At 39.7% G+C, this 15904-nt stretch overlaps 2 protein-coding genes across 2 annotated transcripts; one reads left to right on the forward strand and one right to left on the reverse strand.

Moving 5' to 3' along the window:
- Window positions 1–456: 456 nt before the first annotated feature.
- Window positions 457–8832, forward strand: slc26a6l (solute carrier family 26 member 6, like). The gene is made up of 19 exons (XM_056437694.1): window positions 457–596; window positions 1220–1359; window positions 1568–1678; window positions 1774–1949; window positions 2040–2204; window positions 3347–3499; window positions 3804–3886; window positions 3973–4120; window positions 4250–4363; window positions 5169–5246; window positions 5413–5508; window positions 5617–5723; window positions 5897–5966; window positions 6050–6142; window positions 6964–7098; window positions 7288–7668; window positions 8335–8389; window positions 8477–8622; window positions 8755–8832. The coding sequence occupies exons 1-19, from the start codon at window positions 457–459 to the stop codon at window positions 8779–8781; spliced, it is 2418 nt and encodes an 805-aa protein (XP_056293669.1). The 3' UTR covers window positions 8782–8832.
- Window positions 8833–9165: 333 nt separating this feature from the next.
- On the reverse strand, window positions 9166–15329 carry p4htmb (prolyl 4-hydroxylase, transmembrane b). Its single transcript, XM_056436530.1, has 9 exons — window positions 14720–15329; window positions 14536–14617; window positions 13518–13708; window positions 13315–13411; window positions 12387–12549; window positions 12080–12265; window positions 11752–11842; window positions 11460–11583; window positions 9166–10302 (listed from the first exon to the last, which is right to left on the reverse strand). The coding sequence occupies exons 1-9, from the start codon at window positions 15059–15061 to the stop codon at window positions 10091–10093; spliced, it is 1488 nt and encodes a 495-aa protein (XP_056292505.1). The 5' UTR covers window positions 15062–15329; the 3' UTR covers window positions 9166–10090.
- Window positions 15330–15904: the final 575 nt, after the last annotated feature.

A 15904-nucleotide genomic window follows, 5' to 3' on the forward strand; every position in this document is an offset into this window, starting at 1 on the left:
ATTTACTGACCAAAAAAACAATATATATTTTAAGTATTTTGTTTGGAAGTAGCCCTCATAGTGACTCACTTGACCAATATATTTTGAGCTTAAGGTGACATTTCATGGTTCATTAGCTTTACTTTTGCAAGTGAATGGAAAAAAATACGTGCAAGAATGGGAAAATACCTGTCAAACATCCATTGAATGAATCAGAGTTAATATTTTTCCACTTTAAGACTATAATTACATCCTTTCCTTCTTCCGGTCAGCCATCATTGTCATGAAGTGGGCTCTGCCCACAATGTCCTGCCTATAGTTAATCATTCGGCAATATGCTGTACATATGCAGATACAATGGTTCTCTTGACAGTTTGGTGAACTGTTGGTTGTAAAGTCTTTTGAATAAATCACCTTTACTGCATATCAAAAGAGTAAAACCATTGAAGTTGCACAGATATTGACAGATTCAGCTCAATGGACTCGACACGCAGACTTGGGAAATACAGAGTGGAGCGAGAAGTGCTTGATGAGCAGAGACTGGAAGAGATAACGCAGAGAACAACACACTCTGACACTCAACCTTCTCTCACTGAACGCCTTAAAGACTACTTCAGGTAAGGAATATTTAATGGCTTGATCTTGTAACTTTGAATCTTACTCTTCTGTAGATGTCTACAGATGTCTTTGAACTTTTTGTCAAAGTCAACCAGGGAAACATTTTCAACTAGAATGGGCACTCGGTAGAGTGCATACCTTCGCATATCACAAGATTGGGCATTGACTTATGAACATGTTGGCATTAGTTGCATGCCAATTGGATAAAAATTGACCGTGCTATGGTAAAAAGAAGATGTTGACCTTTCCATGACCTTGACCTTTGACCCGATTGATCCCAAAATCTAATCAAATGGTCCCCGGATAATAACCAATCATCCCACCAAATTTCATGCGATTCAAGATGATTTTGACCTTTTCATGACCTTGACCTTGACCTTTGACCCGATCTATCCCAAAATCTAATCAAATGGTCCCCGGATAATAACCAATCATCCCACCAAATTTCATGCCATTCAGTTTAAAACTTTTTTTGTTATGCGAGTAACACGCATACAAATAAATAAATAAATACACAGCGATCAAAACATAACCTTCCGCATTTTCAATGCGAAGATAACAATGTATGCTTCAAGATATCTGCTAATAAAAGACTTCTGTGTATCCTTCAAATCTCTTCCAGATGTACAGCCCCCAAACTGAAACGAAGGGTGATGAGCATCTTGCCTGTGTTGTACTGGCTGCCCAAGTATTCAATCTGGGAATATGGCATGCCGGACCTCATCTCTGGCATCAGTGTGGGGATAATGCACCTGCCACAAGGTATGACAATAGCCAAATTATGGTTGAGTAAATCCAGAATACTACAAAAAAGTCAGATTTTGACAAATAGCCGAACGTATAATTTTGCCCCACGACCTATATTTTGTCCAGATATGTTTCATTAACAATTTTTGTTTGCCAGTAATATGAGAGGTGGTCCATAAACGGTAAGCTGTGACAGGTGTAACAGAACATCTGTTTCCCACAGCTTTGGCATATGCATTGCTGGCTTCAGTACCGCCTGTATTTGGGCTCTACACGTCCCTCTACCCACCATTGATCTATTTATTTTTTGGAACATCACGTCATATCTCCATTGGTAAGTAGAAAGAAAGTGAGCGAGAGAGAGACTGTGTAACTGTAGCCATTATAACCTCTGTCATGATATGTGCTGCTATCTTTCATTGTGTTCAGGTACATTTACTGTGCTTAGCATCATGGTGGGCAGTGTGACCGAGAGACTCGCTCCAGACTCGGCTTTCCTCATAACAAATGGGACCAACGTCACTGCAGAGTTGAACATAATTGCCCGGGACTCTTACAGGGTGCAGGTGGCGGCTGCTACTACTCTCCTAGGAGGACTTATTCAGGTCAGGACACGGCATCCAACAGAAATCATCATGTTGTATTTCGTTGTTACGGCTGCCAATACTCATTCACAGAAATTATCGTTTGCATAGGTGTTACTGGGTGTGGTAAAGTTTGGATTTGTGGGGACATACTTGTCTGAACCTCTGGTGCGAGCTTACACAACAGCAGCTGCAGCCCATGCCGTGGTGGCACAACTCAAGCACATCTTTGGAGTTTCACCGAGACGGTTTAGTGGTCCCTTTTTGCTGTTGTATGTGAGTGCTGACAAGTGTTTGGTTCTGATTGCTGTGTTTTGTTGATACACCAGCACTGATCTCATAGCGTCACAACGACAAAAGTAACATTCACAAGAGAGTGTTTGTGTTCCTGAGGTTAGCTTTCATTTAATCTTTATTAGACGTGCCTTGAGATACATAATCTCGATTACAAGATCATATAAACATGTAGACAACACATAATTGCTTTACAAGAAAACAGGACCTGAGAGACATGAGTGATGAAACATGACTTACGAAAACAAAATATGCTCCTCATGAAATTATTTGAATATGATGCTTTAATGCCTGATAAGAATGCAGCATTTGATTTGACAAATGTGAGCGAGCCTCATTTTTCTGGCTGCATTTTTTATTAAACCATTTTGAGGTCTTGGTCCCTTGTGCACCCACACACTTAGATGGGATCTGAGATTCTCTTGATGCGAGGCAAGTTTATTTATATAGACCATTTCTGCAACAGGGCAATTCAAAGTACTTCACACAAAACATCAAACGCATCCAGACGAGGTGCAAAAGAAAAATAAACCACAGAAGGAAATTCAAGAAACAAATAAAAAATGTCACTAAATAGTAGAAAACTAGAATTGAATAGTAAATTTAAACAAGCTCAAATAGAATAAGACAGGAATTACATATACTAAGAAAAGTTACAGGGCAGTGAAATAATTGCACAATCATTTGATTTAATAAATACCAGCAGCAAACAGAAACGTCTTCAGCCTTGATTAAAAGCACAGAGAGTTGCAGCAGACCTGCAGTTTTCTGAGAGTTTGTCCAGGTGCATAACAACTGAATGCTGCTGCTCAGCGATTAGTTTTGGGGACAGAGCTGTGATGCACTTGAGGCTCGAAACAGGATGTTGTTGAGGTGAGATATATCAGGGATAAATTAAATGTGTCAACCAATAGGGCATCAGGTCATAACAATGTTTCACAAACTAAAATCAAAAGTTATATTATTAAGTAACGGTATGAGTTAACAACGTGGATATGTAATATCGTACTGAATTCTGACTTAAAATGACAAAACCATCAGTTGTGTGCAGCAAAGCATGTGTGTTTTAATGTGTACGGTAGGAAGCTTTAACCATCTCCTGCTTTTACTTTCTCCATTTTTAGACTCTGAAGGATGTTTGCATGTTGCTGCCAGACACTCATCTTCCCACCCTGTTGGTCAGTGCTGTGTCCATCGTGTTTCTAATTGCAGCCAAGGAGCTCAACTCTTTTCTCAGTCCGAAGCTGCCAGTGCCCATCCCAGTGGAGCTCGTCACAGTGAGTTGATAAGAGGATGCTCTCTGGCCTCTCTTTGTGTTATCACCTCTGTGCTCTGTGCAGCTGCTGATGTTGCAGCTCTAAAAAAGAACAAACAAGTCGAGCAGCTGAATCAGCAGTAGTGCCTGGGCCTCTGCATTTGTGCAGTTCACAGCAAAAAGGAGATATTTATGGCTAATAATTAGGTTCACATCTAGCATATGATTCACCAGATTTGTAATTATTGAAGGTCTGATGTGTTGTGAAATGTGGCTTTAGTTTGTGTCTGTGTTTATGATGTGTATGCTTTCTGTGATGGCTTTAGATTGTGGCAGGGACATTTATATCAGCATATACCCACTTGAACAGAAACTACACTATTTCAGTTGTTGGAGAAATTCCAAATGGGTAAGTTAAACTGCTGTAATTATTAGTTGAGTTATATTTCCAGCTTGTTTACTAACAACTGTCCTTGTCCTCTAACTTTGCACCAGTCTAAGTTATCCCAGTGTACCAGATGCAAGTCTTTTTGGAGAAGTTATTGGGGACGCTTTTGCATTGGCCATGGTTGGATACGCCATATCTTTTTCACTTGGCAAAACATTTGCATTGAAACATGGATACAATGTGGACAGTAACCAGGTAAACCACAACTCTCATTAAAGTTCCGTTTAATTCTGCAGATACAGTTTATTTTTCATACGTCTGCATTCCTTTCTCTCTGTATTTCCTTGCTCATTCTTGTGTTTCTTGTCTTCACCCATGCTGCAGGAGCTGGTGGCACTGGGTCTCAGTAATGCAGTGGGAGGCTTCTTCCAGTGCTTCTCTGTCTGCTCCTCCATGTCTCGAAGTCTCATCCAAGAGACCACCGGAGGAAAAACCCAAGTGAGTAAGCAACAGAAGTCAAAATATGACGTCAACATGTAAGAATACTGAAGAAAAATACAATGCATATGGCCCCTTTAAGGATGTTTGAGGTAGCGTAAAAGAAATGATGTTGAAGAAAACATAACCGTGGAAACTCAAAACAGATGCTACTAGAACATGGACTGTAGTTTTTAACTTCAAACATGTGTTATGCAGTAACATATTTAGTTAGTTTTGTTATTTATTTATTTTGTCATGCACATACGTGGAGAAAACAGTGGTGACATGTCAGACATGAACATAACTTGTACTTACATTAATCATTAAATCCCATCAAACACTTACAGAAATTACAAATTAGTATTAATTTCACCTAAATCACACCTACAACATTTCTCTTCAGGGAGACCAGTAAACCTGTCTAATTCTAGCTGAAGTCCCTGAATGTTGTGCACATAGAGATGTATTATTTATCTAAACACGATATAACAAATCAATCACGCTTCCGTCAGTCTGCCCCAGGGCAGCTGTGGCTTCTGATGTAGCTTACCACCACCGGGATGACTGTGTGTGTGTGTGACCTCTGGACTCTGCACTCTGTAAAGCGACTTCGGGTGACTTGAGAAGCGCTATATAAAATAAATGATTATTATTATTATTATTAATTAATTATTGCAAACCAGACCTCAAAGTTGTTAGAGTAATACTGATAATATCTACTGTCAATATGTCTGTCACGATGGACTTAATCTATTTCTGATGAACAGACGATTATGTTAACATGCAACTCAAACCAGAACCAACCTTTGTGTTGTTCTTGCAGATGGCTACGGTCGCCTCCGCTCTCATTGTGTTGGTGACTATTCTGAAACTTGGATCTCTGTTCCAGGAGCTGCCAGAGGTTCAGTTGCTACAACTCAAGTGTTCTGTAGATTTGCAGTAAACATTCATGATGTGTGACATATGTTGGTGGAATGAAAGGTTTTTTATTTTTCATTTGCCTCAGTATCACACTTCTGTGTTCACATCTGATTAATAATGTGAACATGTGGGTGTCTTTGTTTTAGGCTGTCCTTGCAGCAATCGTCTTTGTAAATCTTAAGGGGATGTTCAAGCAGTACTCTGACATTGTTACACTGTGGAAACGCAGTAAGATTGATCTGGTGAGAAGTTTATTACTCATTTAACAAACAACAACTTCAAAGCAATAACTGCAACAGAATTTTCACAATCATACTAACGAATGCGTAACGTCATGCTGCATCCCCCAGGTGGTGTGGTTGGTCACTTGGGTGTCAACCATGTTGTTCAATCTGGATCTGGGTCTGGCGGCATCAATCATTTTTGCACTGATGACTGTTATTTTCAGAACTCAGCTGTAAGACTCCTCTGCACATCATCATAGTATATTTCAGTATCTGAGTAATCATGTGTATATGTGTTTGTGTGCGTGTGTCTTAGAGAGAGAATATTTTTAAGAACTGCCGGATTAGACAAAATAATGTATAAAAACATATTGCACACATAATAATGTGTTTTTGTTCCATTCAGTCCTACATACTCCGTTCTGGGAAATGTTCCAGGTACAGAACTGTACGTGGATATAGAGACACACAGAAAGGTGAGACAGAAATATATATTAAAATCATACATTATAGATTCTTGTGTTGCAAAAAAGGCTCATGACTTTTTGCTATTTGGCAGGCGAGAGAGATTCCAGGTGTGACGATATTTCGCTCCTCTGCTACGGTATATTTTGCCAATGCTGATCTCTACCTTGAGGCTCTAAAAGAAAAGGTTTGTTCTCCCTCCTAATAATACTATGTAATATATTTACTCTAGGGCTGCAACTAATGTATATTGTTCCATTAATAACGAATAATCTAGTGATTATATGTCTATAACATGACGGAGCATACTAAACAAATGGCCACAGTGTTGTTGTCTGCAGGTTCCTTGTCTTACCAACAGTCCAAAACTCAAAGATGTTCAGTTTACTGTCATATGTGATAAAGAAAACCAGCAAATCTCCACATTTAAGAGACTGGAGCCACAACATTTATATTTGCATTCCTACATGAAAACAGACTAAAACAATTAAAGGGAAAATTGGACTACTTTTTATGTGGATCAATATAAATGGTAAATGTTGAAGCAATAATAATAATAATAATAATAATAATAATAACAATAACTTCCTAAGCGGAAGAGAGAGAAAGCCGTGCCAGCAGTGCCTACATTTACCTGAATGCCTTGCGCACAAGCTTCTGACCGAATACTTTGGCTTCAATAAATACAGCTGAATATCCTGTAGTTCTTCCTTTCACCCAGACTACGTCAGTGTCACATCAAATAAGTGCGCTAGGAGCAGGAAGAACAGATTGTGTAGCTGAAAAATCAACTTTCTGGGTCAGTTTAATACACACAGAGGAAGATATTGATTCAATTGACCGTCAATGTTAAAAGGACATAAACAAAAAAAGGTGACACTTTTTCCCTTGAATCTTTTATCAAAAAACGTGCTTATTCAATTGATGTCAATCAATTAATTTCTTCTCTCCCAAATAAATAATTTCTTAGCAGATAATGTATTATTATTTTTCTTTATCTGTTTTTAGAGTGGGCTTGACATTAGTAAAATGATTATCTACAAGAAGAGGCAGGAGGCCAAACAGAAGCGTAGAGAAAGGAGGGCTGAGAGGCGGGCAAGAAGGCACGCCAAGAAAGAGGTATGTATGCATAAACAATCCCTTGCTTATAGAAAATGTACAAAACATTCTAAGGACCACAGTAAACTGGCACCAAAGTCCTGTGAGTTGTAGTTGTTGCCTGAAGAGTGCCTGCTGTCCCACGGGACAGAACTATACAGGAGGTGACAAGTCAACGCACTCCACTACTTAACAGAAGTTGTAATAAATCATTTCACCTACCACTCTCAACAGCTGTCTGGAGCGATCTCTGTGGAGGAAGAGGCCGGCCGCTGGAGGGACACATGCGTGGACGGGATTGCTACAGATGAGGAGGAGCACGACTGGAATGAGAGGGAGAACGGGACAGTGTTTGTGGTCCCGATCACTCCTCGAACACCAGACGAACCCTGCAGGTGGGAGTACCTGAAGGGAGGAGAACCAGACTGCCAAAGCTTAGGGTGGGACGGGGACACCACCACGCTGGGCTCCAGCAGTGAGGACACGCTGAGTCAAGATCTGGAGCGGGTCTCCCTCGGGTCACTGGGAAAGTGGACCTGGGACATTCACTCCATCGTTATCGACCTCTCCACGGCTAACTTCATTGACATAGTGGCTATCAAGACTATGAAAAATGTAAGTACAACAGGGACAGATATCCCCTGAATGAAACGTAAAACATAACTGAAAATGTCTTCATTGCAAACACATTTTCACTTATTATGAAACCTTAGAGAAACAGCCTTTTTCATTCGGTCATCCAGGTGTCTAATCCTTTAAATAAACGCTTTACATGTCATTTGAGGAGCATAAGCAATTTATAATTGTTGCCATGGGAGTTTTACAAGGAGAGCGTGGGAGTTCTGTTTTTATGAACTGCTAATCTTGGAATGTTTATACAGATTGATATTGATTTAGTTGACAACAAGAAAGGTAAATACAAGTCTGCAATCATCCGGTCCTGACATGAATACATTTGTAAATGGTAAAACACAATGAAGAAAAAGATTCCCATTGTTCTCATGAGAAAGACAAAGATGACAAATCTTCCTCACAGACAAACTGATTTTGGTTTAATTTAGTCTTGGCAAGTTCTGACGTCACTTAAATTGGAATTTATGAAGTATTAGTTACACAATAGTGTTACTGTTGCAGTTTACTTAACGTTGATTATTTAATTTGAGATAGATTGTTCGGCCGGTTAGGACGAATAGTATCTGATGGGGAAGAATTGGGATCTATTTATTTATTAAGTGGTAACTTCTGATAAGGATAGATATTATGTATTTATATTACTGACAGATTTTCCAGGACTTCAGTGAGATTGACGTAGATATCTACATGGCTGGTTGTCAACGTGAGTGAACACTTTCTTACTTCCTTTACTACATGAAAAGGATCAGTGTTGGCCCCTTTTCTGCCGATAAAACTGTTTTCTCTTCAGCCTCTGTGGTGGAACAATTGGAGCTTGGGGACTTCTTCTCCGAGTCGGTTACTAAGAGACATCTATTTGCCTCCGTTCATGACGCTGTGCTCTACTGTCTGGACCACCGCGGAGCAACATCGTTCTCCAGATACGAGCCATCGGTGGTGAGTATATTCTGCTGATGTTCATGTGACACTTCAGTTGGATGGTCCAATGATGAAACTCAAACATCTTTGTTGAACTAAAAGCCTTTTGTTTAATCATGTCATTGTTATCTAAAAACTGTTTTATTTCAGGACACTTCCAGCAGCACAAAGCTTTAAGGACTTCAACCAAACACATCCAGCACTGAAGATGGAAAAACTATCATTTTTTAACAGCTACAGTATATACTACCAACCCTGTATGGATAACATGATTACTATCATTGTTGTAGTCTTTGAACTGGCTCAGTTCATGATCAAATAACTTTCTTTTAATTTCTAGTTTGACAGAGTGAAATATTGGGTCGGGTTGTGAGTGACTCGTCTTGTAGTTCTATGCGTCACTTAAATGAGCTGATAAATAATATGATAACATGATAACATGATACCATGATAACATGATACCATATTATCATGATAACATGATACCAGATCGGTGCAGAGACTCGCGTCGGAGCCGATCCAGCATTTTAGACTGTAGTGGAGGCACTTTCAATACTGGTTTAGATATCGGAACAACTCTAAAAGATGATTGATGACATATATTTATAAATCTTATTCTTAAAGTAAGAAGACACATGTGTTTAATTTAACTTTATTCAAAGTGGGAGGACAATAGAGTGCATTTTTAGAGAGAAATGCAAGTAATAAAATGAAACCTCAACAATACCTTTCAAGAAGAATCTCTTAGAAAACAATTCACGGAGCAAATACAATACAATAAAAATAGTGTGAGCCTTTTTTGGTAATGGCAGCATTAACAAGGTAGGACATTGAAATGTTTACAGGAGCTATTTCAATATTTAAGTGCAATTTCTGCTCATCGCAACCGCAAACAGACAATCTGTGAAGCTAATACATGCAAAGGGATTTTTTGTCTTAACTGTTTTCATGAGTTTCTAGTGCAACATTCCTAAAATGTGAAAGTATAGATTACAAAATAACAGTAAACAATAGGGATGCAACGATAAAAAAATGTCAGTCCCAATACAGATTTGAGTAAATCAACTGTATGCCTCACTGTGTGGAAGAGACTGGGATCAGTCTTTTATGTGTAAGGCAACATCCGACCTGACTTAATCATTGCTTACTAACTTTGTTAAACACAATGTAACAACTAAATACATAGATATAAATGTACTGAATTGTTATTTATTAAAATAACGGTATCCGATCAGCCTATTGTCGATACCTAGTCCAGCTATTTGAGTCAGTGTCAGACAGATATCAGTATTGGTGAATCTCTAGACAATATCCAAGCAATATTTAACAAAATGATCTCTTTACAGTTGCATAAACCCACTGTGCCCTCATTCCCTGAATAAATATTGTCTCTACAAACTGGACACAGGGGATCTTGCCAAAGAAGTTGTGCAGAGGACTAAGGAAGGCTAGATAGAATTTTTTTATTACAAATTTGGTTTATGAGCTACAACTCTTGATGGTTATCAGAACTCTGTAGGTCCGGAGTCAGACCTTTATCATCTTCATCCTCTGGCTGCTGTGAAACCAGCTTCTGATAGCGAGCCTGCCGCTGGTAATCCGGATCAATGTTTATCCATTTATTTGCAACCCACTTAGTGCCATGGGTGACCAAACAGCCTCCATGCAGAGCATATTCATCCTGCTCTCCCACCCAACCTGTTCGGGAAAAATAATAATAGTAATAATGTAATGTATGCTCGCAACATCCTTCACATCATGGGACCATTTTTCTTGAAAGGGCCCACACTGATGTTATGACTACCACAATCAACACTTTGATAAATATGTATTACTGTACTTATTCTCCTGAATAACATTAAATTAAATTAATTTGTTTAAATGAGATGGAAATTATGTTGAAATGTCCTGTCTGATACAGCAGATTTGATTTATTCTTAGTGTGTAGCTGTTTTTCTGGATTACCTTTCATCTTTACAATGACACCATTAGGGGATTAAATCTCAACCGTTTGACTGCATTTTCTATGTTTAACTTTGACCCTGTGCCACCAAAGCATGGAAATTACATATTAATTGCCAAGATTAATTGAATTTAAATAAAATAATATAATAAACTGCTGCTTCAGACTGTGTGATTTTCGTCATGCTAGTTTAAGTTATGGCAATGTTGGCCGACCACTATGATACAGACTGATCTTTGTAACTATTGAACGGATTGTGATAAAAATGTTAGTGAACTCCAGACATTTCATCTCGTGGCATCATTTAGTCAAAGTACATTTATATATCTAGATACTTTGACTGTATACAGATGTTCCTGGACAAGGTATCTTAATGTCTTTGCTTATCCTCTGACGTTTATTCTAGTGCTACCATGAAGGTTATTTGTCCACTTCAGTGGTTTATGGCCAAATATCTGCAAAACTATCAGCTGTTCTTTGTGTTTAGTGATGATTATCAAATGCTAATGTGCTAAACTAAGATGGAAGATACATAACTAAACATTACATCTGGCAAACATCAGTGTGTTAGTGAGCATGTAAGCATGCTGACATTAGCATGCCGCTTAAAGCACCACTGTGACGACGTGAAGCTTCACACAGAGCTGCTAGCATGGCTGTAATCTCGTAGTCTTATTTAATTTGTATTTATATTGTGATAGAATCTGTACAATGATATATTACCTAATGGGCAATACCTTTGTGTTTGAATATGGATGGACAATGTTACACATTCTGTATATCAGACAAATCGTACTTTTAAAATAAATCTCATATAAGCAAACATCACATTAAATAGCTGCTGGTTTGCATCTTCATTACAACATTATGTAAACAAAGTGTGCAATCCTACCTTTTCCATCAGAAAGGTAGTTGTACCAGAAAACAGCTGTCCCCTTTGTAGGCTTCACCTTGAGGTTGCTCTTGTCACAATTCCTTCTGGTGTCCAAAAGATCAACGTCATTCTGTATGAGAGACTACAGCAACACATTCAGACTCAGTCAGACAGTCTGCTGGACGTCAGGGCCGTGCATTCGCTGACAAACATGTGAGTTAACTCAGATATGGAAGACATGCGCAGTATGCACACATTACTTTGGCAGTGCTCTCCTTACACATTTCCACACCCACACACAACTACGCACCACTTCATCGTAGGTCCTGTTGTCTGCCACAGGGAATGCGGTCTCCCCACCACCCTCAACAGAGTTCAGGTAGAAGAGAACTGTGATGTACCTAGGTGTGCAACAGATTTTAATTTACATACATTTATGGTGCAAACACACACACATACAACACTTTGTTAGAGGCCCACACACACACATGCTTACAGGTTGATAATGTTGCAAACTAACATGCCAGCAATGGAGTTTAGTAATCACACTGCGCAGAGGAATTCACATCTGGACATTCATAGATACCATTGCAGAGAAATGCTGCTTCAGCCTTGACTGTGCACTTCATGGATCTCACCTGCAAGACGTCTCAAAAGGAGTTGAGGTGTTCGACGCGAGGCGTGTGTGTGTGCATGCGGTCTCAGGATACACAGGGCCGCTGTCGTGGTGTGCGTGGTAGTGTCCTCCCTCCTCATAGCGAACCACCTGGAGGGGCTCACTGAGGTCCACTAATGCGGGTGGGAGCCGAGTGAGACGAGTCACCCTTTGTTGGAGAGAGGTGACGGAAAAAGTTTTAAGTGTCCTTTCGATTTGTGATAAACCTGAGTACTATTTCCGTTATTCTAGCACTACAGTAATCTGAGAAGATGGTTTGACTTGCTTGCCTCGCCTTGATGTCTTGGAGGACCTGATGTGCTCCTTTGCCCTGATACAGCCAGGTGTGTCTGCTGTTCCTCAGCAGCTGACTCTTCTTCACCCCTCGCTGCAGCAGGAAGCGCTGGAAGGCGTCATTGCTCAGAAGCTTGAACTCTTCTAGACTCAGCAATCCTGTCCAAAATATGAAATGTAAATATTCTGATGCCTTGTGGAAGTTTTAATTTCTTGCGTTAATGACACAAGTTAGGCTAGGTACCATAAGTTACTCTATTACACACACATATATATATATATATATAAATAAATATATATATATATATATTAGGCTAGGTACCATAAGTTACTCTATTACACACATATATATATATATATACACACACACACACATGTATATGCACACATGTATATATATACGTATATATGTATATATATATATATAAACACATATATATTTAGTTTAAGACCAAAATGGGTTTAAAATGGGTTTTATCCAATCACATTCAATACCTGTGTCTATATACGATGTATCATGTATGCCTCTAAAACGACTCTTGTGTACATAGTAGACATAACCCTTAAAGAAGGGCAACAAGTAGTCGTTGCCTCAGTTTAATCAGTCACAAACCCAAAAGGATGGTAACCACATTATGAATGATTTAAACAATGTATTTTTGACAATACTGTACAAAGTCAATGTATGTACTTTTTACTGTGTTTAAATAAAAAAAATATTATTCACACACCGAGACGAACAATATTCATAGATTTTTTAGTCAAAACCCATCACTGTTGTCCCACCTAGCATTGTAAAACAAGTTTGTAGGGAGCACTTTTAGTGTTCACGATTATTTCACAAATTCAACTTACATTTAAGAAATACAAATATGTACGCTAATATATATATATATATATTTTTAAACAAAGTTGATTTCTTACCATCACCGTCCTCGTCAGCTTTTAGCCCAGCATAGATTTCTCGCAGATTCTCCGGCGTGAACCAGATGCCGTTCCTCACTCGATAATGAGTCAGTATCTATTGGAGGCACGTTAGTAAAGACAGGATGACTTGACCAACTCTGAGCCAAAACAGTACTGCATTTCATACAGTACATGCTCACAGTCCACTATTGGACATACACCTCATGGAGCTGCAACTGTCCATCCTGGTTAATATCAAGAAGGTTGAAGATCTCCTCTGGGCCGAGGTTAAGCTCCTTGGCCAGCTCCTCCTGGCCGTCCTGCACCATGAGCTGACTCTCCATTAGACCCTTGAGCTGTGCAAGTTGCGTCACCACACGGCACTCATTCTCAGACAAGAACCCGGGGATCTCTGCAGAAAAACACAGACAGAGTCAAATCTCTTGGCATAACACGGTTGCAGCATTTTCTGATTTGCAACCGTATTATATTGTATTCTAGTTTTATCTATAAGTCAAGTACATTTGATTATTATAGCCCAACATCACACATTTGCCTCAAGGGGCTTTACAATCTGTATACAGCATATAATGACACCCTATGTTCTTAGGCCCTCGCTTTGCAATCCAAGGAATGCAAAACCTTTCCAGCTACTTTGCATGAAAACAAATTTTAAGTCTTTGGGTTACATCACCTTAGTCTCTGCAAAATGTTTTCTTTATTTTAAAAGAATAATCTGCATAGGATGTTCAGTCAGAAATGTATTTAGCTGTAACCCAAATATGGACAATCATTGAATTAATTGCAGAGCAGAACCATTCATATCAACATATAACCAGTCAAAATCAAGGTCAGTCACAAACAGTTAAATGATTGTTACATAAATTAAACACAAATTAAAGAGAAAGACAAACAATATAGTACACTTAAATTGTTTCCACTTCAATATATTTGTACCATCTTTACTCCCACATTAACTAGATGTTTTGGATTGTGTTATGTCCCGATCAATTATGAGCCGTTAATTGGGACAGTAGCCTATAGCCTCAGGATATATTGACTTTTTTCATGTTGCCTCGATTGACCTGAGCATGCGCGCACATGCGTTTGGGGCGATAGTTATGAGGATGAAAACAAGGCCAAGTATGTGGTGATTGAATGCATGTTTGCTTTGGCCCTTCGAGGCTCATGTGGGTGAGCTTCAAATCTGTTTTGACACATTGGTGTTTCTGCTCTTACCGAACAGCAGTGGCTTCAGACTCAGAGTCCGCATTTCATGCACTTTGCTCGGCACCAGTGAAACCTTCTGGACATGTCCCACCTAAGATATGAAGCAGATGACGTGAAGGAGCCGACTGTGTGTGAGATAGAAGCACAGGGTATAAATGAAAGAGTGAGAGTGATGCATCATCACATCACTCACTCTTATCCCCTCGATTCTTGAGAGGGAAACATCACGCAGGAATTCCGGCTTTGATGGCGGACGTCGCGACTCGGGGAGCTGCTGGTGGTTACTGCTCGGAGCATCACGACTCGGGCTGGCATCTTCCTGTCCGCTGTTATAGTGAACGTAAAATAGCAGTGCTATAACATTAATGATGTATACGTGAAAAAACACCATCACCACCAAAAAGTAGGAGCGGGAGCACACGCTGCTCTTGTTCCAGAGGAGGCGGTCCCTCGGCGGCCGGAGCGGCAAGGTCGCGCTCCCGAACCGAGAGGTGTTTTCCTCCTCCGCCTCAAATGTGTCCTGGTTGTCACTCATTTTCCTGATTCAGAAGCAGTTGATAAGTCCTCGATCACAAAGTCGATTTGATTAATCCAACGATAGGATGAACGCTTGCTGGCTGAGCTGGCAGCTGTGCTGAGCGACAGATTACCAGTTCGATTACAAGAGAGATTCTCCGCTGCAGAAATTAAGTCGTTGCGCACTGGGGAAAAAAGATTTAAAAAAAACACGGAGGGTTCATCATGAAACCGCACTCGTTTAGGATGAAAAGTCAACGAGTATTGCCACTGTGTCGTTATCTTTTACCCCACTGACAGCAGCCCTGCGGGCTCGAACGGTCTTGCATACACTGCAGCAGTCCCAGTCAAAGCGCACTGCGCATCCCAAACGGCGCAGCTCCTCTCAGAAAACCTGCTCCATACACCTCACCCAGCACCAACCGAGTACATCATCACTATCTAAAAGGACTAATAAAAACGTGAAGAACATAGCATCACGGTCTGCAGTATATCCGACAATATATATGCACCATCGCCCGAGCTCTATTCACAGCAACAGTCTGCTTCCGCACAATGGTGACCTCTAGTGACCTGAACAAATAGCACACTCATGTGCAAGTGTGAAACACAAAACACTCTACGTCCAATAAAAAAGTTCGAGAATACAGTATTTAAACTAACAATAATAATTCCAAAGCATACAGTATATATACAGCGTAAATGAACATTTGAATATTAGACATTTCCCTGGGATTTGATTTATTTCCATGAATTTTCCAGGCCTGGAAATAACCATTTAAAAAATCCATGACTTTTCCATGTTTTCCATGACCGTACGAACCCTGTTTTGAATAAAGGGTTGAATTTTACAGGTTTTTTC

The sequence above is a fragment of the Pseudoliparis swirei genome, chromosome 18 (assembly GCF_029220125.1).
Source record: "Pseudoliparis swirei isolate HS2019 ecotype Mariana Trench chromosome 18, NWPU_hadal_v1, whole genome shotgun sequence".
Taxonomy (NCBI): domain Eukaryota; kingdom Metazoa; phylum Chordata; class Actinopteri; order Perciformes; family Liparidae; genus Pseudoliparis; species Pseudoliparis swirei.